General features: G+C 40.3%; 2 protein-coding genes across 2 annotated transcripts in view; both read right to left on the bottom strand.

Moving 5' to 3' along the window:
• LOC143352437 (lachesin) overlaps positions 1 to 16,197 on the bottom strand; it is a 90,529-nt gene extending 74,332 nt beyond the window's left edge. Inside the window, exon 1 of the mRNA XM_076784921.1 lies at positions 16,077 to 16,197. The gene's annotated coding sequence lies outside the window, so the exon portion shown is untranslated. The remainder of the gene's footprint in view (positions 1 to 16,076) is intronic.
• A 1,470-nt stretch (positions 16,198 to 17,667) lies between these two features.
• On the bottom strand, positions 17,668 to 22,479 carry Ints7 (Integrator complex subunit 7). The gene is made up of 13 exons (XM_076784920.1): positions 22,249 to 22,479; positions 21,754 to 22,073; positions 21,452 to 21,676; positions 21,144 to 21,393; positions 20,927 to 21,000; positions 20,703 to 20,848; positions 20,289 to 20,634; positions 19,842 to 20,101; positions 19,549 to 19,749; positions 19,396 to 19,489; positions 18,920 to 19,023; positions 18,299 to 18,794; positions 17,668 to 18,058 (listed from the first exon to the last, which is right to left on the bottom strand). The coding sequence occupies exons 1-13, from the start codon at positions 22,337 to 22,339 to the stop codon at positions 17,780 to 17,782; spliced, it is 2,886 nt and encodes a 961-aa protein (XP_076641035.1). The 5' UTR covers positions 22,340 to 22,479; the 3' UTR covers positions 17,668 to 17,779.
• Positions 22,480 to 22,604: the final 125 nt, after the last annotated feature.

Genomic DNA, 22,604 nt, shown 5'->3' with positions numbered 1-22,604 from the left:
ACCTGTGTACCTTGGAAACTGTAATAAAGAAACTAACCCGCAGAGATTAGACGAGAAATTGTTCTGCCGAGACTGGCTATCTGCGGATCGTGCATCCCTTTCGCGTGTGACCAATTGTCAATCTTCGCGTTAGCTTGGGGGATTCATCTGAACTGCGTTTTACACGATGCAGTTTCACAGCCGAAGAGGAAGGTTCCAATGCAAGTGCCAACGGGATAGACTTTTTTTGTTAATTTTTATTAATGGGTGCACGTGAAAAAATAAACATGGAGTAGGAGTAAGCGAGTACGGAAGGATCAAGATTGATTACAGAGTTTATCTGAACTGAATTTTGCACGATGCTTTTTGCAAAATAATAAGGAACAATTGCCAGGCTATTAACGCTACACCTATCGAATTGACCGGTCCCAGATTATTTAGAACTGTTGAAATTAGAAACAATCTTTAGTAGGAAATGATTGAATTTTCTTAAATCAAGTATATACGAGGGTGGTCTGAAAAGTTTCCGACCTAACAAAGATATAAGGCACTTTTTCCTCAAAATTATTTTTATTTCTCTACATAGTCTCCTTGTAAGTCTATACACTTCTCCCAGCGGTGCTCCAATCTCCCCAGCCCGTCCAAATAGTACTTGCCGTGTTTCTCTGCAAAATAGCTATTTACAAAGGTGATGGCTTCCTCATTTGATGAAAATCTCTGTCCTCCGAGTGCAACTTTTAACTTGGGGAACAAAAAAAAGTCGCTTGGAGCTAGATCTGGTGAGTAAGATGGGTGATCAAGCAGTTCAAACCGTAATTCGTGGATTTTTGCCATGGCAATCGTTGATGTGTGAGACGGCGCATTGACTTGGTGGAACAAGATTTTTTTTCTGCAAATGTGGCCTTTTTTCCGCAATTTCTGCCTTCAGCCTGTCAAGTAATGATGCGTAGTATGCTCCTGTAATGGTTTTCCCTTTTTGAAGATAATCAATAAAGATAACACCACGACTGTCCCAGAAAACAGTCGCCATCACTTTTCCAGCCGAAGGAACAGCCTTTGCCTTTTTTGGCGCCGATTCCCCATAAGCAGTCCACTGTTTTGACTGCATTTTTGATTCGGGAGTGTAACGGTGTATCCAAGTTTCATCAACAGAAATTAGCCGGCGCCAAAACTCTGATTTGTTGCGCCTAAATTGCGCCAAAAGAGCGATCGAAATGTTCATTCGAACACGTTTCTGATCCAACGTGAGCAAACGCGGCACCCAACGCGCAGACAGCTTTCTCATGCCTAAATCTTCATTCAATATGTGACAAACACGTTCTTTGGATATATCCATGGCCTCTTCTATCTCTCTAACTTTAATTCGACGGTTGTCTAGCACCATTTGGTGAATTTTAGCGATGTTATCGTCACTGGTTGCAGTTTTTGGGCGTCCCGAACGTTCATCGTCACCCAAGCTGGTACGGCCACGTTTAAATTCAGCTGCCCAAAATTTCAAGGTGGTAAATGATTGTGCAGAGTTCCCGTATACAGCGTCTAACTCTTCTCTCATCTGCGTAGGCGTATTGCCTTTCAAAAATAAATATTTAATCACAGCTCGATACTCGAGTTTTTCCATTTTCACAAAAACACTCACAGCAACTTACTCAAACGACTGTTAAACAATAACTGAGCGTCCGAAATGGCTGAAATTTTGGTGAGTACCTGTCAAAGCAAGCACAAACACGCTTCAGTACTTTTGTCGACGAATACTGCCATCTTCATGTTGAGGTCGGAAACTTTTCAGACCACCCTCGTACTTTAATAAAAATAGCAGAAAGTCTAGATAAACTCAATCTTGTCAATCCTATTAAGCAACGTATAGCAATTACCTTTTATGCTCGGTAGGTACAGTGTTTAAACAGAAATACAAAAAAATGGGACAAGTTGTTGTCTAAGGGCTACGAAACTAGATACAGGATTAAAAGGTCTAGAAGTGGTTTCAATCATCAAAACTGTTCCCCTTGCAAGCGTTAAATATAACTCGCACAGCATTCAACGTGTCAAGAAACGTCATAAAATTTTTTCATGCTCTACGAACACGTGAGACGAAAATAAAATTCAATTCAGCCATTTTTTACCCTTGTCTAATAACTGGGGCTTTCAATTTCATTTTATAACCTCTTCAATATTTCTCTTGACAAATTGCCAAATTATTATTGCAGATTTTTATTTGGATAATTACTGGACTGCGGATCTTTATGTAAAATAAAAATATTCCGAATCAACTGTAACAAACACAAGATAGATGAAAATGTACTTCTTCTTCTAATAAAACAGTCAACTATAATGAAATACATATCCTTAAATTCTTCTAACACCTTGACAGTTGTTTATTTAATCTGGTCGTTTTTCAGTCTAACGATCACAGATTAATTTATATCCGAGGCATAAAAATACGCGTTGAAGTTACACGGTGCAACTTCATTGTCAATAATTATTGACATAAGGGTGAAAAAAAGAGCCATTTTTAGTTCCAGATGGTAAACGTCCATTTCTTGTGAGCCACAACTCCTGGGTGAGAGTAAATTTACACGACGCGACGTCGCAATGTAAAAAGCAGCGTGAAGCGAGAAAGTGAAAGAGAAGAAGAAGAAGAAGAGAGAGAGAGAGAGAGAGAGAGAGAGAGAGAGAGAGAGAGAGAGAGAGAGAGAGAGCTAGAGCGACGAAGCGCAACGGGAATAGTTACTGGACCGCTGTCGAGATATTGAATACTGTTAAATGTTATAGAGGCAACCAATAACATCCAACGGCGAACAGTATCATCAGTCAATCCGCTGGCACGGCATGTTTATTACGGGCACAAGTTACTGTCAGCGGAACAAATGCCCCTACTGAACGGGAAGCCACCCTACCCAAACCTGTCCATTATTCCTGTCGTTCACTTTCGTCACTTTCCCCATATAACGCGAGCCCTGTATGCCCTATGTGCCCTACGCGACCGGAGGGTGCAACCAACGGAAGCGGAAATAGTGTTAGAACAGAAGATAAGATGATTCAATTTGCGGCGCATGAGTGGATCGTTAATTAGGTAAGAATCTTTGATACGCCAGGTGCTCAGGAACCATGCTTCAACGATGGCGGCACTGTCATCGGACTGGAAATGTTTATGCAAAATTGTCTTACCCTCCCTCGTTAACCCGCTAACTTATTTCTCAGCATCTCGGATAATTAACCCTTAGCACTCGAATGGCGACTGTAAGGCGCTACTAAAAATTACTGTATCATTATTCAAAATATTTTTTATATTGTTAAATTCGTTTGTATTTAATAAATTGCTGAACACTTCAGTATTGTAGGAGTAAATTGCACCATTTTCGTACGTATAACATGAAAAAAATATATAGAAGAGAAATATTCTAGATCGGAAGAAATATTTCGTTTTGAAGTTAAAATAGCTTCGAGTGCAAAGGGTTAAATATTCTTTGTTGTTCACGATACATTTTGATTTATCAACCCTCGGACTCCTGCGAGTTCTAGGCCTATGCCGGAGCCATTTCTGACCCACACCGATATTTCACTGCAGTTTCCTTTCGATATAAGGCGACAGCTTGGGACCGGCTTTCGTCGTATTTCGGATAAAGAAGAAAAAGAGGAGACACCGCGATCTTCTTATTTCGAAATGAAAAGCGTCGTCTTATATCGGAATAAAGTTGTAAATATTGACCGCTACGGGTCACGAATGACTCCGGCATAGCATACGGAGGGTTGATAAACTGCGGATATTACGCATTTATGCGAAAAATAAATATATCGAAAAACATTTGAAGAATTTTAAAATACTGTTGCGTTGTTTTCAATTGTAGAAAATTATGAAGAGAAGAAGTACATGTCTATGTGGCTTCTATACCTTAGAATTAATAGACGATTTTTATTTTGCATAAAAATTAGCATGTGGTGAATTCTTTACTGTAAATCTCGTGAAAATGAAATAAGAAAAATGCAAATAACAATGGTGTAACTTGATCTAACAATTTTTCTTGGGAATATTATTAGAAAAACTGTTTTGTACGCCGCCAACAACACAAATATACTTTGTGTAATATAATAATTGAAAATCCTTTCTGTACGCCTTAGGTAGATGAAGTACGAAATCATTTAGATTAGATCAATTACAAACGATTGGAACCGTTTATTTATGAACTTTTCGTCTGAACGTCTTAAACTCCTCATTGCACCTAATTAAACGACTGTTACGTTGAATTATTCGCTAGACCCCGACTGACCTGGCGAAATATATAACCGCTGAGACGAAATGAAATTTTGATTCGCTTCATGAAAGAGGTCGAGAGATATCCAGGCGATTTTCTGTCGAATAGATCAATTTGCCAGCGCAACGCTTTTGGGCAAATTTGTTTCCATTAGATCAGATGTTTTAAGTGTGTTCTGCGAGACAGAAGAATAGATTCAAATTTTCGAGTCCCATTTGTCGAGCGCCATGACACTTGAAACCGAGCATGTATGCTCTCCAATATATCACAATATAGCGGTAGAAATTAAAAAATTGCGAATTTCGTAGTCGAATCTGCGAGCATCGCGACTAAAATTACAATAGACTCGAGATTGCACGGTACAACGTTGGAGTAAAATATCGAATGGTTTATGAAGCGATGATTAAAGGGAAGCAAGCTCTCGAGTTTACCTTTTTTGAATGTTCCGGAACGGTGGAATGCATGCTCCTGCCCGAAAACACCGGCGAACATCAATCACATGTTGCGTATGCACAATTGAAAAACTAGGCATAACGAAGTTAAAAACAACAACATGGCCGCTCACCGCCCACCTGGCGTGCAGAAAGAATATCCGTGTACGTTCGATTATTCGATTCAACCATATCGCTTTTTTTTTTCTCTTCCACGATAGAAATCGATCGTAGTGTTTTTTTGTTTTGAAAATATGCAAACAAAAGTTCCATCGGTTCCGTTACGCAGTTTTGATGGGTTCTGTCGCATCTTCCCCGTGAGTCACCCTATGTTTGCTCGTCTTACGAATCCTCCCCCTAATCGCTCGCAAATCCTTTTTATCATCGGTTACGCAATTTCCAGCTGGCGAAAAGCCGCTGTTTTGAAAGCCGACCATCGCAAACACCGTCGAACCAAACCGAATGAAATTAAAATGCGTTTTAATTGGACGATAGCCTCCGGGCGTTATACAGCCAATTTCGTAACAGCGGAAAAAACCTGTTCATCCCCGAGAATCCTTTACGCAATCGTTTCATACTCGCGTCAATCGTTATCGAAGTGCTTCTAACTCGGCCGGCCCGTAACAACGCATGTGTTGCTTTTCGGAGCACAGTAACGCCTCGATCTTTGTGCAAACTTTGCCACCAAAGCGTCACTTTCATTGTACACAAACTGTGTTCCTTTTGATCGCTTGCACTTAGCACCGTACATAGAAGCGAAACATCAAACAAATTTGTTTCTAATGATTTTATTCTGCAAATTTCACCAACGTATTCGTTGAATTTTTCTGATTAAAACGAGCCCCAACATGACACAGTTTGGATCCTATTTACATGTTTAATCCACGATGAGGTAGAACCTCGGTTATGCGAATCAGTCGAAGGAATCTAGAATTATACAAGTAAATTTGATCGAAACTGTACCGTGTTTGGACTCATTTTGAACAGGTTAATGTCATAAATATACAGGTAAAAGTTCCATAACAATAGACGGATTAATTTGTCGAGTGACACATACAAGAAATTTTGTATATTTGTCTCAATTATATAAATTCTAAAAATTTCAACGAAATCGATTGACGCAGACAGTCGACAGACATCGAAAAACGTAATTTCGCGATAAAATTCCGTATGCAAATCAATTTGGAACCGTGTTTAGGGTTAATCGAACGGAAACTGCAAAGTTGAAACGAACGGGAATTCGACAGAAATTTCTTTCACGATTCCAAAAACATATTTTTCATTTTCCGTGGAGCACAGATTTCGCATATTTGCAAATATCATGCACAATTCTGGACATTCCATGCATGTGCAGAATTTTTTTCGGAAACTAGTTCGATGAAACAACCGTACGAATTATAACACTATCCTTCAGGTCCTAAAAATTTTCTTATAACTGAAATATTAAATAAATAAATTGAGCACAATAGTGTAAACTTTTCCGTACATTTCCCGTATTTACTGTGCACACAGTTCGCATAAACTCTTACAATTGTCTCGATCACTCTCAGCCTCTTCGGATTCGAATAAAATGTTAGTCGGTCGACGTTTTAATTAGTTCCAGCCTAATTGTTCGTTCGCCGGTGTTCAATGGATTTATACAAATTCGTAGCATAGTTGTGTAATAAACGAGGTTTGATTTAGAGTCGGAGTCGTAAAGGAAACTAGCTCAAATTCGACGGCAATTACCTGGATTACGACGGGGGGTTGGGGGTTGTGGAGGGGGTGGTCGGAAAAAGAAGGGGGTCGTAAATCACGGTACATTAAGTGTAGTCGGGTTGAAGGAGGTGTTAGACCGGGATTTAGGAGTTAGGAAACTTTCGCTTTGCTAGCTCTCACTCGGGGGGCAGATTTGTCGATTTTTATAACAGCCCGACGTAAACGGGATTAATCGCCGGCCGATTATAAAAACCAATTGTAAATTATATGCCTCGTGCCGATAGATTACGTGCTGGCTCGTATAAATCTCCAAGCTGGCCTAATAAATCGTCGCAATTAGTAGCGTAAACGATCCGGACGACCGCGGACACGTAAATCAGAAGATTGAAACGAGTTTATAGTTTTTCGCAGATGTCGTCGCGCTGCGTGTGTGTATGTGTGTGTGTGTGTGTGAGGATACCGTGTATAGAGGAATATCCACGGAATCTTGTATTTTTGATTGCACGGATGGGAATAAGATATCTGTTTCGCATACAGGTACATAGGAAATGAGATTTGCTATGCATAGAAAAATAAACTGAACCTTGTTCCCATTTCCCGTTACAACTACACCGAATCCAATAGGCGCTCGACGGGCTGCTGCTACGTAACGCCGTTCGAAAGAGAATTCATTCAGTCCGGGACCGAGTTTACCATCCTTTTTTCTCTCCCCCTTCGCTCCCACTTTCTCTCTCCCTCTCTCTCTCCCTCCCTTTCTTTCTTCGTCCCTTTCGCTCTCTCGGTGAAGAAAGCTCGTGTAATTAAATGAAACTTGAGAATTTCTTGATGCTCGCAATTGGATGAAGATAACGAGAATGTGTTTCCATTTTATGGAAATACTCGATGAGAGTGCGAGCAACGATTGAGTAAAACGATACTCCAATCACTTGCGCGCTTGTATAATATGGACATACGTTGCGCTACCCTCGAATAACGCGGTCGAAAATTGTAAACCGAACCCCGAATGATACGGACAAAATTTTTCGCCGCTCTTGAATAACACTGTTAATAACTGCAACGATCCCGGAATAACACGATCAAGAAATTTTGTTGCGTTTGAACAACACGGTCAAAAGTAGGAACGATCGTCGAAGAACGAAGTCAAAAATTCTATGCACCCCCAAATAACGCGGTCGAAAATTCCATCCACCCCCAAATAACACGATCAAAAATTGCAATAACCCTCGGATAGCACGGTCAAAACTTGTACGCACCCCTGAATAACGCGGTCGAAAGTTCCATCCACCCAAAAATAACACGATCAAAAGTTGCAATAACCCTGAGCACGAATAACGTGGTCGGAAATTTGATTCACCCTCAAATAACACGACGAAAAATTGCAATAACCCTCGGAAAGCACGATCGAAAATTATATAGACCCCCGAATAACGCGGAAAAAAGTAGAGTGCAGCCCCAAATAACACGATTAAGAAATTTCGCTGCGTTGCAACAACACGGTAAAAAATAGGAACGATCGTCGACTAACAAAGTAAAAAATTCTATGCACCCCAAAATAACGCGGTCGAAAATTGTATGCACCCTCCCACCCCTCAATAACGCGGTCGAAAATTCCATTTACCCAAAAATAACACGATCAAAAATTGCAATAACCCTGTGCACCAATAACAGAGTTGAAAATTTCATTCACCCCAAAATAACACAACCAAAAATTGCAATAACCTGCGGAGAGCACGGTCGAAAGTTATGTGCACACCCTAGTAACGCAGTCGAAAATTATATGCACCCCCCAATAACGCGGTCGAAAATTCCATCCGCCCCATTAATAACACGATCAAAAATTGCAATAACCCTGTGCACCAATAACAGAATCGAAAATTTCATTTACCCCAAAATAACACAACCAAAAATTGCAATAACCCGCGGAGAGCACGGTCGAAAGTTATACGCACCCTCGAATAAAGCGGTCGAAAATTCCGTTCGTCTCCAAATAACACGATCAAAAATTGCAGTAACCCTCGGATAGCACGGTTAAACATTGTATGCACCCCCGAATAACGCGGAAAAAAATAGTATGCAACTCCAAATAACACGATCAAAAATAGCAATAACTCTCGGATAACACAGACATTGCACTGATCCTTGAATAATGCGGTGAAAAATTGGCACCATCCCTGAATAACGTGGTGAATGATTTGGGTTGCTTAATCTGACAGTCAAAACAAAAATACAAATTGGCCTACAATCTTAGAGAATTGTAAGACCGTACGCTCTAAAGCAGAAAATGATTGAATTTTCGTCGGAGTAGCGTATGAAAAGCTTTCCTTAATATGTTGACCGTTATATCGACACGATAAAAGCCGTACAAAATCAAAGCGTCTTATGCAGAAGCCATTTTTCGTAAACTACTTTACGATAGCCAGGGGGGCGAAATGAAAATCCGGGAAAAAATTCAGCGACGTGCTTGTTTATTCAAATAAACAGTCATGGGCCCTCGGTAAAGCATACAGACGATACAAACAGATATCAAGCGATACAGCGAAGGAGACAGAACGAAATATAAACAAAACAGGGTTGATACGTGAAAGAGGAAACAAAGCGAGGAAAACTTGCGAGGATGACACCGAACAGGAACATGAAAAAGTAGCAAGAAATTATTATGCGAAAATGATATATGAACTATCATCAAAATTCAATTTGATTTTATTATTGATCTTTGTGTGAAAATGCTTTATAGACGTTTAGGTGAAGGAGAGATCAAAATTAAGCTTGTCCGAAACGATTAATTACATCCGTGCAAGAATAGTGTCAACAATTTAAAAGGAAAATCAAATATCAGAAAAATAATGACATTTGGAAAATTAATGTTACTATAATGAACGTTACTATAACCTACTTAACCAGGTAAATCGATAAATAATAGCGTCAGATCTCATAAACTTCTTTAAATCCAAAAATATGTATTGTTTTTACTATACTAACATGAAACGTATTACTACAAAAATTTGTCAAAAATTTAAGCAAATTCAATCTTTTAATTTTTATAAGGCAATAGGTCGGTGTATTAGTGCTCGGGTATGTTCAGTGTAAATTAAGAAATGAGAGATTATACTGCCATAATTATATTTTTAAAGCACATTAAATACACTCGCCACGAGAAACACGAATATCTTCGAAACTTCCCGACCCGAGCTCTCAACTTTTATCACATCGATTGATCCTTGCTCCGGGAATCCTTCAAACACTATGAACGAATTAAACATCCGGTCGAGTTGCGGAGCCTCCTGTCGATCGACGACCGATACAAATCCAGCAACCCGTTGAAATTCGCTGCTAATTTTTGCGAAAGTCGTTTCGTTTGGCACGGCTGAGCGAACAAAGTAGTCCAGAGAAACAGCGGGGAGGAGGATGAAGAAGAAGAAGAAGAAGAAGAAGAAGAGAGAGAACGGGGGAAGGAGAGATGCGAAAAGAGTAACCGGAAGAGGCAGTTTTATTTAATTCAATCTTTGGAAAGTTTGTGCCGAGGATCTTCCAGGGCATCGGTTACTACCAGCCCGAATTTCCCGGCGCCCCGATCCCATTTCGGCGAGGTCCGTTTCGGGCTTGGCGTGTCCCCTTCGCGACCTCTCTCACGCTATCGTCGTGACATTGCCCGAATTTTGAGCATTAGTTTGCGAACCATTTAGCACAACTACTACGCCTCTCTCTCTCTCTCTCTCTCTCTCTCTCTCTCTCTCTCTCTCTCTCTCTCTCTCTCTCTCTCTCTGCTGCCCTGGTGTGTCCCGGGGAGCCAGCCCGTAGTTCGAAATCACGGGCACATACATCGTCCGTGCAGCTTAAACCGCAATGCTTAGTGCGGAACCGCCTCGCAGTACAGTCATTGTACATTATGCTACACGAGTATAGTCTTCATACCGTATCCGCGCGAAAGAGCGGCGTGTAAACGGTGCCATACCCCGAATCATGCGCGAGGATAATTGGTGGCCCGGGAGGGGTTCAAAGGGGGTTGCTAGAGGAATGGGGATGACGGGATAGAGAGTGAGAGAGAAAGAGAGAGAGAGACAGAGGGGAGAGGGGAAAAAAGCAATTACACGCTTTCGGGAACGACGTCGAGACGAATTGAAACAACTTTGCGGGATGTACACGCTCGCTTTGCGTGAAATTTACACACGGAGTTACGGAGGCGGTTTCAAAATCGCCGGATCAAAGGACACCGCTCGTTCCCCGGATAGTCGTGATCAAAGAGCGTGCACTGATTCGCATGCAGAATGCCGAGGAATCGAAGGACTATGGCCTGGATGCCGGCAGCGGGTGCAACGGTTTCGAATAGAAAATGCTCGAGACGGCGACGCGCTTTTTCCGCGAATTCGCGAAACAAGGTTAACGCGGGCATCGTCGGTGCCTGTCGCCGCTGATAAATTCGCCCGCGTTTCTTCGCGCGGATTAAGTACCTGGTAATTTTCCGAACGATTAATTGTCAATTGCAACAGCACACCTACCGAATTTGATACGATGAGAGAAAATCGATTAACTGTGTCTGACGAGTATACTCGTCATGAAGAAATGTCAATATTTTGTGTCATGACGAGTATACTCGTCGAAACAGCTATATTTCAAACAGCGGTTAATTTTTGCGACGCAACTTAGGTACACATTGTTCAAAGAGGTCGCAACAGCTAACTGGTTAACACTAAACCTAACACCGCCGGTCAAAATGACCGGATCCAGATTTTTATTTTACCATTACTGAAATTATAAAGATGCTTTCGTGGGAAATGATTAAAGAAATATATTTAGCAGAGCATGTATTATAATACGAACCGCACAAAATTCAAATAAATTCAATCTCGCCATTTTTATAAGACACCATGTATCAGTCACTTTTAAGGCTCGGTATGTTTAGTGTTAAGATGCGTTCCCGTAGGAATTTCGAAACTTCCGAGGGCTCAAATTAATAAGGGTGCGAAGAACGCACTTTGCGATAGGACCGCTGTGCTTCGAAAGAAAATTCGATATCGCGTTGTAAAAATCAGAAATCCCAACCTCTAGGTCAGAGAAGGACTTCAGGTCGATTCGAAAATGTATTCCTGTAGGGGTTTTCAAACTTTCGGGGGCTCGAATGAAAGCTAGAGGAACGCACTTTATGATAGATGCATTTTGATTGAAAAGAAAATTCGAAGTCGTGTTGAAAAATCGCGAAATCCCGATCGTTCGCTCGGAGAAAAGCGCGGACCATGTCAGGGAGCTTCGCATCAATCTTCGAATGTATTCCCGTATAAATTTTCAAACTTTTCAATGCTCGAATCGCGGACGGAAAAACGCGCGTTACAATAGGCTCATTTGGATGCGAAGAAGAACTTCCTTGGAATCGTGTTCACCAGTTTTCGTCGGCGGTCTAAAATTTGGTGAAAACGCTTACGGCCCCGCTTTCGTTAATTAGATTACTCGAGTCCACACTTCCGGCTCTGTTGGCGTACACGCGACAGCCATTTGCCGTTAGTTTATTTAACGGATCAAGTGTATTATTAACTACCCTCCCCGTCAACGTAGAATCCCTCGTCGAACCTGTTCGAAAGGATCGACTTTTACGGGTCTGTCGGTTATCTTTCGAAGAATGTTCCGCGAGCACGATACTGTTCCCGAGCGAAGGCAAATCCGTTATCATTCTCGTCAAACATTCCATACTTCCAGATGGGGGGGGGGAGGCGAGAGGAGCGAACTTCGCGAACAAAGCTACCAAAGGTCTATTCTCGCGGAGCGTTTTCTTTCATCTCGCTCAGCCGAACTTGGAACACCCTGTACAAGTACTCTAATATTTCTTTGTTCCTCGTTCACCGGTTCCTGCTAATTATACACCGACTGCGTCGCTAACTTTCGCCATTTTCTTAAGAACCCTAAGAAGGTCGATACAAGCATTTCCGCGAACTTTACTGGACAAATCAATCCCTTACACTGGCAAACGAAGTTTCTTTCCCGGTCCGATTGGGAAACTACAGGCAAACGAATGTTTTTCCACTTCTTCTTGAAAACATCGGTAGGGTTATAAATCTAACGGACGGTCTAAAAAATAACAACACAAAGATACGATAAAATAAAAATAGTCAGAATACAAAATACACGGAATAGAAATTCTTTTCTTTGCGAATTTTTACAAAGCTGAAAATAAAATATCGACGTCCACAGATTCATAAAACTCTAGCCATAAGGTCTGTCTAAATTTTTCAGAATTTATTTTCTGTTTTTTACTGCTTGAGATTCTTTCAACTAGAAATATTCTTCTCCGATTCTTTTTCTTCGAACGTTTCTGAGCGATGTTCAAATTCTAGCAACTTGTTTCCTGCATCTTCTAAATCGCTGTGCTACAACCAATAGCGTGCAGAGGTTTAAATTAATTTCTTTTAAAGAAGTCGAACTGAAAAACTTACAAGCAATGTTTTCATTATGTGCCACCATTAGGTGTACAAATTAATTCGTAGCTCGCGCAATTAATTTGAGCTTAGGTTTAAATTGAAACTAGATTGAATAAGTCTATGGAAAACAATGGATCTTCAAGATTTCAATGTACTTCATTATACACTTCTTACTGAAAGTTGAAATTTGAGGTTCGCGCGGAATTACTATATCGAAATCGAGCCAACGGTAGTCCTCGTAGCATAATTGTCTCTCGTTCCATGTGATCCGTGTTCTCCGAGAACTTTGTATATCAGAGAAATGAAAATCAAACACTGATCAATTCAAGGGGATCTGCTTCGTATCCCTCGGTTTTTTCAAATCTGACAAAGCACACGCTCTTCCTCTCCATTTAGGTATACCCTTTGTCCCCGCGGACCATTAACATCGCGCAGCAATTAAATGTGCGTATTGAAAACGAAAGCGTGAACAATCGAGCGAATTGAACGCGGGGCTCGACGCAGAAAAAATGTTGCCCGATTCGAGCAAAACACACTTCGTGCCTCAATTAACCGCCGTTTCTTGCGTTGCAAAAATGTTGCGATTGCATGCGCCCCGGTAATCATTTCACTGCGATATTTACGTCGCTTAATTGGAGTCGGAAATATCGGTCATTCTGCGCCAGCAGAGGAAGTTGTTTTAGGGGAGGATGAGAAAGAGAGAGAGAGAGAAAAACGGAAATTCTTGGCGCTTGTCTCGTCTGAATGGTGTCATTAAACCCGGTCGCCCGCGCTTTACCGGTGCTTCGTTTTATGAACGATTCCTCGGGAGTTTGTGAGAAACCTATCAAGAAACTGAAATTTCAAGTTCGCTCGATATGCCGGAGCACGCGAAACTCCCTCGAAAATTGAAACGGAAAAGTCGAAAGTTCCCACGGGTAATGGTCGCGAATTCAAAACAATGTGTATTCCACACTCGGTTCCAAATCAAATCGCTTTGTCCATCGACAGAGAATCGAAACTGGGCAAATATGCAAAAGTAGATTCCGACAGATTCGCTCGGTAATGACAACTGCGACTACTGTAATCGCGATTCGACATAGAAATAAAAGTTCGCGTTGCTCGACGCTGATTTACGAGATCGCCAGGCGTCGAGCCCGGTTGTCCGTTTCGATGACATATTATATTGGATTTTTCACTGAATAAATACCTTAATTACTGGCAGTTCTTCCTTCTCCATGTCGAGACTAATTTTTGTCGTTTCGAATTTATATTTTGATAATTAACAATTTCGAGATGCAGAACGAGTTCGAGAACTAAACAGTAATACTTTTGCCTCGCAGATTTGTGAGCCGAATAAATAAAGGAAATTCACAAATTGTTCAGGAGCTCTTGAAATACGCTGCTCAGATTGCTTTAATGTGTTTCAAAATATGAAGACAATAGACTCGCGCACAGAAGGTCTTTTTGCACACTGTTTTCCGAACACCCGCTGCAGTATGTTCGCATCTTCACGTCACATATCCTACGGGGGTTGGGGGGTAAAATTGTTAAAATGAAAATGTTTGAATGTTAGGTTCGAAATACTTGAATCGTAATCCGCTAAGGGTAATTCGCTGTTAAAAATCATTTCAGAATAATTAAACGGGTAATCATTCCAGTCAGAGTAAAGACAAGAGTATAGTTCGCATACTCGGTTACAATGGCTACAACTCCTAATAGCATTACAGAAGCAGTTAATCCAATTCCCAACCCTTTTCCTTAATTCACAAAGGTTAGATTAGAAAATAGCAGTAATTTCGAAATCCAGAACAGTCCATTATCATGCATTAAGGATACTGTTTCCGGTGGGTTGCTTGAAGTCTGAAAACCAGTTGCACCCCGCAAACGATCAAAGAGAATCATATCTAACACTGGAACTGTCGCACCAGTTAAAAATGATTTTTATCGAAATATTTTATAGAATCTATCAAAACACTCTTGTAAAAAATTGTCGAATAAATACATGTAAGATGACAAATTTTTACTCAAACTATAAAGACACTGTCGTGGACGATTTTAGAATAAATTCATTTATCCAAGTACGTATTTTTATAAAAATTTAACACTGCAACCACTGGACCAGTAAAATGACTTTCTACTAAAACTATGTAGATACTGTCATGGAAAATTGTAGAATAAATTAATTTATTCGTTAATTCACTTACGTATTGGAATGAAAATTTTGTACAGGATAAATAAATACAACCTTGCTATTTTTGGGAAATTTTAGTGCACGGTGGTTCTAGTGTTAACCCCTTATGTAGGCAACCAAAGATACACTCATCAGCTTCAACCCCTATTTCTCAACACCCGGGTACCTTCTCTTCCAATTAGTTTTTAGAATTTACTGAATATTCTTGTTGATAAACAGCTAAATTCGGGTGTTAACCCCTTATGTAGGCAACCAACATGTATACAGCAGCTTCAACCCCTATCTGAATACTCAGCACTTTCACAAACTTGTGTCAATATCTACTACACCAACCGACCATCAATTTGTTTTCAAAATTTGGTGAATATTCTCGTCGGCAAACAGATCCTTGGGTAATTGTAAAATTTTCCTCTCATGTAGGAACCATAAAGTACAATATTATATTAAATCACTGCAAAAATCCGTGCCCGATTCCTTGTATTTTAATACTAACTCGGGCACGAACTTTTGCACTGATCTAGTACAATATCAATGTAGTACTGACATAAGGGTTAAAAATGAAACTGTCCCATATAAATTAAATGATCTACTTCAGATTTCTATCACACCATATTTATTGAAATTCTAAAGATGCATTCACATAAAACACTTGAATAATCAAAACCCACTTGAAATCTAAATGAACTCTCTTTTGTTATTCTTATAAGACAACACTCAGATTTAGTCTTCAATTTTCGATCTCTATTATTTAAATCATAAACAAACTCGTGAGAAACAACTGGGTATTCAAAACTTGCTTAACATGTTCGCTATGCCGGCGTTTATGTCGACCACAGCCACACAGTCACAATATTTTATAAACTGCAATGTATCCTCTTATAACGTATAAGATGAAAATCGTCACATGCCTCGTAAATCTAGCGTTAAACTTATGATCGTCTTCCCGATAAAACATAAAAATGATTAAGAAACCCCATGGAGAACCGGATACCCAGGTGTCCAGTTGCCTGCAGAAGGGTTAACAGGGGGGAGAGAGAGCCTGTGGTGAAACAATCGTGTAAGATAAAATTAAAAGTGAAAGAATGAAATGAAGTGGAAAGAAATGAAAAAAAAAAGCTAAGAGGAGGAAGCGACTTACCGCGCGCACACGCGTGATGCTTGGACAGTGGAGCGTGTCAGCCAATGACGGGATGATCTGAGGGCATAACTGTTGCTCTTCAGGGGGATGACGATCGTAGGTTCGCGCGCCGCGACGCCGAGGGATGCCGCGTGCCGTGCAATCGGGCAGACGGTGCGCGACTGTGCGCCGATCACCCTCGCGGTCTCCCTTTTATGGGCCTTCTCGTGGCGCGTCTGCCCGCACATCGACTCACGGGGCTTGCTTGTCTCTCTCTCACTCTCACTCTCTCTCTCTCTCTCTCTCTCTCTATCTCTCTCTCTTTCTCCCTTCTGTCCCCTCCCCCCTGATCCCGCACATCGAACCGCTTTCGCATTTTGCGAAAACGCGGCCAATCGTAGGCCACGGAAAATTGCAGTCCGCCAGACACAATCGTGGCACGCGATTACCGGGAATCCCCCTTTTCATTAACACGCCTCGTATGATACCGCTCGCATAATCATAAGGGCCTCCCGCGCTCCGCTCCGAGAAACGATTCTTAATTGTTTGACTACCTGCAACCATAAGAGTTCTGTAGCGTCAAACCTATTTACATTTTATTAATCTGGAAAGTCTTATATGTGTAGATCTTTCTGCGAGCTCTCACTTACACGGGTTGTTTTATAAACATTAACACGTTGACTGTCACGCGAACTTTGTGCGTTTCACCTGTTTTACTCGTGGAAGCGATCGGCATTACTAATAGCAATGATCAGTTAATTGATAACGAAGGTCTCACCTTACACTATAGTCTAGTTCATTTCAGCATTGATAAATCGATATTCACTGATTTTGTGACGATCATTAGTGACCACCGTGACGTTCAGCGTGTTAAAATGAAGAAAACAAGCTTGTTTTGACACACAATCAATATAAAATAAAATATACCTCTACTTCTTCTATACTTCTAAATATGAACGCATTCATTTTTCTATTATTTATGGAAATAATTATGTTCCCACTTGATATTTAAATGAGACATGATCATGTCTTTGTCCTCAGTAAGCGTAGTCGAGTGCAGAGGGTTCATTTTGGTTGATACAGTCATTTCCTTCTATTCTACTAATGTGTACGTGCATGTCATAAATGCCCGAAGATCCACAGTCTAGTGATTAGTTTTTACAACTTTAAAACATGTCCGTTATGAACGGAGAACTTCATCCCTTAGTCAGAAATTTATTTACAAAAGTGCTATTATTTAATTCCGGTAATATATACGAGGGAAAGGGTGGTTTCTTTTAGAGTAGTTGAAGAGACCATAACTATTGCATCATTTTTCCGTGAAGATCACAATACAGTAAGCGAATGAAAAGATTTACTCAGGTAATTGCAACAGGTTTCAATATTACTCTAAATTAATGGCAATTGCTTAAATCTGTTAAATCATTCAGGAGATTGGTCAAGACAAATGCAACAAGTATCAACAAAACTTTGAACAAATAAAAATTATTTAAATCCACACAACCTTTAATGTGATATAAGTGAGTGATTCAGGATATTGGTCAAGGTGCCTGCAACAGGTTTCAATAAATATAAATTCTTCAAATTAAAGAGAAATTATGAAGTCAAGAAAGTTCACGCTCATTTTCTCAGTTGAAAACAGACACGGTTTTATTGTAAACTCTTCGCTCAACTTCAATGTACAAACACGCTATGTACAACAACAACGTTGTTTAAACATTCGTTCACGGAAGCTTTCTTTTGGCTGGTTCTTCGTGTACTCTAACTTGCAGCGTGGAACGCGGACCACACTTCCAAACATTGCCATCCTTGTCAAGTATACTGGCGCTCGCTGTGACCTGGTACTGCCCACCCCCTGTGTTCATGTTGCTGTTTACACTCGAGCTGTTGCTTGCGCATGCTGTCGTTCCCGTCGCATTGCTTCCGAGGGACAGCAAAAACTCGCAGGCGAAGAAGTCACGATGCGGAGTAACTGTTTGCTGCAGTTCGTTCGCGTTCGAATCCTGCGGAGAAAAACGTTTCTTGATCATTGAACCAAGTGTACACACAAGATAAATATTCTAATAATTTTAGCTGTGAAGAAAATCACACGGCAACTGCTTGAGCCACAAATTGCCACCCTTTCATGACTACTATACTCAATATAAACATTGGTAAAAAGATTAACAAGCTTCTAGTAGCTAAAGTGTTAAAACCTCAGTGTTCCTGGCAACATTTCTGAATCTTTGGCGCAGCCACCTCACCTTTTGGTCAGCGTTGATCTTCGAAGGAGGAGTGGTGGAAATGGAAATGCAAACAGCGGCGACGGACCTGTAAAGGGAAGCTCGACGCCCGTGTCGCAGTACTCCCTCAACTTTGAGCGCCAATTGGCTACCTTGAGGCACGGAAACAGGTTCACCGAGTACACGGGGTTGCGGTGAGACGGACAACTTTACCGTCGTCGACTGTAATGACTGGAAGTAGTAACGAGGTATCGGCAATCTCATTTTCTTCCCAGCAAGTAGCATCACTTGCGAGATCAAACAGTTCACTCTGGAGTGACTGATAGCCGCGTTCTTTCCCTCGCTTATCCAGGGTGGCGCCAATCGTCGCAGTTCTGTACAACATCGAGCCAATTGACGCATCTCAACGGTGTCACCGAAGTCGAAGTTTACGTCGCTCTGATGATACGTACAGATTCCTGAACCACCGCAAACCCTTTCGACGCTGTTCGCTAACAAACGACACATTTCTTGCAATCTACGCGTGCTCGGTTAAGAAAACTATACTGAAATTTATTTTAGCCCGTGTTCCGAATCTAGACTTCATCCGAGTTCAGATAGAAGTTCTTGTTGACTCACCCTAAACATTTTGGTAAAGGATACGCTTTTATATTTGCCAATGAACCGGGATCAGCGTCAAAAGCCGATTGGTATAATTTCTGATAGTTCTCGGCACAAGTCTTCAACTCTTGGGCTGATTTTCGTAACTGAAAAGGATACAATAATCATTATAGCAATCTCCCAAGACAATTGCAAGAAGAAAACAGAAATAAAACCAAACTTTATCTTTCAATAATTTGAACAGGTCGAGAATAGTGTAACAGTATTCTTAAAATATTTTAAAAAGTATTCGTACACCCTTTAAAAACAAATAAATTGTTTAAGTGCGTGTAAATCTTTTTTTGAAATTGCTATTGATCGCAATTACAAAGAAAAATGTAAAAATCACAATTTTTAACTTTTTTATCTGCGCTTGTCATGCAAATTGAAATCATGCCTTTTGTGAATCATGTATGTTCTTCAAAATCTTGGGAAAAATAGTATTCTGGTGGATTATAAGAAGAGAAGATCAGAAATACCTGATGGGTTACACGACCATAACGCTGAAGGTCATCCTTCGTCGCAAGTACTACCGTAACTGCAATGGCTGGTGGCGGAGCTGTGCAAAGTGACCTAAAATATGTTCGTTCATTTATTAATATGCATTGTTGTAAGTACGACAGATACATTACCTGCACGAATGTAACAGTTGAACAATAGCCTGAAGAAACTCACAACGGAGTTTCGAATACTCGCTAGCAAACTGTAAGCTCCGTAAAGGCGTGCTAGCGGCTTTCAACGATGCACATGCACTCGCATAGCGTGCAATAGCTCCGTTCAACTTCTCTACAATGTACACTTTCACTTTGCTCTCCGTATCCTCTGTCTTTTCCCTATAAAAAATAACATTTTTGAAATGAAAATACATTTGCACTGACCTAATAGTTTAATAAATCTATAACTGATAAATCTAGACTATACAAACATGAGGTGACTTTCAGCTTTTGTAACTAGTTCTAAACCGGACAACCAGAAGTGCAGTTGTTCGGATGCAACTGTTTCCTTCAGACTTTTAAATATTTGGGTTGCTATTGTATGGTGACCGTATCTCGCAGCACTTCGTGCAATTCGGTACTTGGCCCAGCCATCCACATTCCTGATAACTTCCTCCACCGCTTCTGTGCATTCTGTGTTCCATTCGTAGCCTCCAGCCACCATTTGGAAGAGTAATGTGCATAACATGACCTTTAAAAGAAATATTACATATAGAGTCTGCTTCTTAACACTTTGAGTACCACGTCTACCAAAAATGGGAGACTTCAACTTTTTGATTTTGATTTCATTCAATAAATTACTTTGATTAGAATTTTAGAGACTGCAAGGCAAGCACTCAACGGGTTAATAAGCTTGTGCTAATTTTGCTGATTTTCACCTTTGTATGCACGTGTAGAGTCTGTTTGAGCTTCGCCAATATATCTGGTAAAAGTGGAAGTAAAGTGTTTTCCCCTAGACTTCCAATGGCGCCCAAAGCTTCGCACAAAGCGACCGCTTGTCTTTCGCTCTGACCACCTTCGCTATTTGTATTGAAAAGAGTGCCGCCAATAGCGTCAACAAATACAGAACAATGAGTAGGCTGTGCCCAACACAGCTTCACAGTCGAGCGCAAACACACTCTCAGCTGATGCAGATATTTGTCATCCAGGGCTAGTAATACAGTTAAAGATTCGAGACAAGATACAACATCTTGTATTCCATAGGCGGGTAAACCTTCTTCATAACTGCAAACGGGAATTAATACATAAACCTCTATTAAGTAATTAAACCTTTCCAATGATAGAATACATACCAGTAGCATGCAACTCTCGATAAAATCGTAATTGCTTTTACTGCTACAAAAGGGTCAGGAGAGTAACAAGCACTTACACATAGAGACAACAAAGGATTTCCTTCTTCCCTATTTGCATCGCACGTTACTGCACTCTGACTGAGCACCTAGAATACAAAAATTTATTGTTAATTTTTCAAACATGTAAACAATTTCTTGATTTAATTTTATAAATGATAAATAACCTCGATCACGTCTAGTGTTCTAATGAGAAGATCTTTGTTTCCAGCACCATCTTGTAGAAGGGTTGTGGTACTCTCTAAAATTTCAGGTTTATTCAAAATCTGTCTTTGCAATATAAAACTATTAGTGCAAAAGTTCGTGCCCAATTTCGTATTCAAATACAACATGGAATCGGGCATGATTCTTTGCACTGACGTAATATATACACGTTATATTTACCTATTAAATTATTGAGTGCACCCTGTGGCCACAGATGTGCTCCTTTCCTTGCCAAACTGTGCAACAAATGCAGAGCATGACGCTTGATAGATAATCTTGGATCATCTTGTAGATACCGCAATAGAAGCACAACTTGTTGTGGAATATCGATCAATGTTGCAGAAGCTAGAGTACTTAAGGCACTTAGTGTCACCCTAACAAATTCAACTGCTGGATAATTAGCTAGGAGCTCCATGCACAGTTTATTCACCTGTAACGAATTTGATATTCAAAATATTGGAGATTAAATATTCCTACGATTTGCATACCATGGAAGCTGTGTAACTGTCGTGATGCATATATTGCAAAATAGGTATGAGCTGCAATTTCATTGATGCTGGTGTTGCTTGTCCCCTAATCATGTCGGATATTTTACTACACATGGAGACAGCAAACAGTTTCGATTGTGCAGCAAACATTTGTGCTGCATATATTGCAGCTTCAACCTCGACTGAATCATGAGAATCCAATGACCTTCTTATACTGTGATGAACCTTAAAAATTTTGGCACTTTTCATATTGAACTTTTTACATATAGAATATAATTTTAACTCATTAATTTATGTTTTACCTGCTGTCTTTCTGGAATAATTCCAGCTACGCTACCCAGTGTTCTTAAAGTCAAAGCCCTGGCAACTGGATCATTAGAATGTATCACACTGTAAATACGGCGTACAAATTCATCAACATTCAGAATTTTGTCTAAATGCTTCTCGCTTTGTTGGCATACCCTGAGCACCCAGACACGTAAAAAATTACTGCCAGTGCGGAAAACCTCAGCTAACTTCAACAGGGAAGAATTGATCAATATAGGAAAAGGGTATTTCTCGAATAATCGCGGGAAACGCACTATTGCTTCGCATTGTTCTCCAATTTTCGAAGAACGCAAACCTGCAAAAATATAAAATATAAAATAAAATATATGTATAATATAAAATATATATGTACAATAAATATATGTATAATATAAAATTCTTATTAATATTTGTTATGTGCAAAATTTGAAAACCTTTGATAAGTATTAAGGAAATCTTGATTTAAACAAAGCTACAGAATATAAACACACCTTTGTCTAATTCTATAAGAGCTGTATTTGCATCTTGTTCCGGTTCACCAAGTCCCGTATCGTTAAACGCATTCATTCGCATTCCAATCATTTTCGTCAATGTACCACGTACATTCAGTAAAAACAATATTAACTATTCTTCATGACCACTAATCAGTTTTGCGGTATTTACAAACGCCCCGTCAACTCCATGTGTTATGAATGGACTACACCAGACTATGTACACAAGCTACAGTACAGTACATTCATATTACTGCATACCGTGCGCGCGCCAGATGATAGCTAGCAAAGTGTATTCGTTCTAACTCTAATTGTAAGACGATTTTTCGGCCAATAGCGACAATGCGCGCGATGGC

This window comes from Halictus rubicundus, chromosome 3 (assembly GCF_050948215.1).
Source record: "Halictus rubicundus isolate RS-2024b chromosome 3, iyHalRubi1_principal, whole genome shotgun sequence".
Lineage (NCBI taxonomy): Eukaryota > Metazoa > Arthropoda > Insecta > Hymenoptera > Halictidae > Halictus > Halictus rubicundus.
The sequence above is the reverse complement of the archived record's forward strand: the minus strand, read 5'-3'. Positions and strand labels throughout refer to the sequence as shown.

Bases quoted from the DNA above. Each gene is read 5' to 3' on its own strand.
- Ints7 (XM_076784920.1), bottom strand. From the start codon at position 22,339: ATGATTGGAATGCGAATGAATGCGTTTAACGATACGGGACTTGGTGAA. The intron at 19,024-19,395 runs GTATTTCTGATC...TATCCTTTTCAG, and splicing joins ATGGTCGTGTAACCCATCAG to TTACGAAAATCAGCCCAAGA. The intron at 18,059-18,298 runs GTGAGGTGGCTG...TTTTCTCCGCAG, and splicing joins AGATCAACGCTGACCAAAAG to GATTCGAACGCGAACGAACT.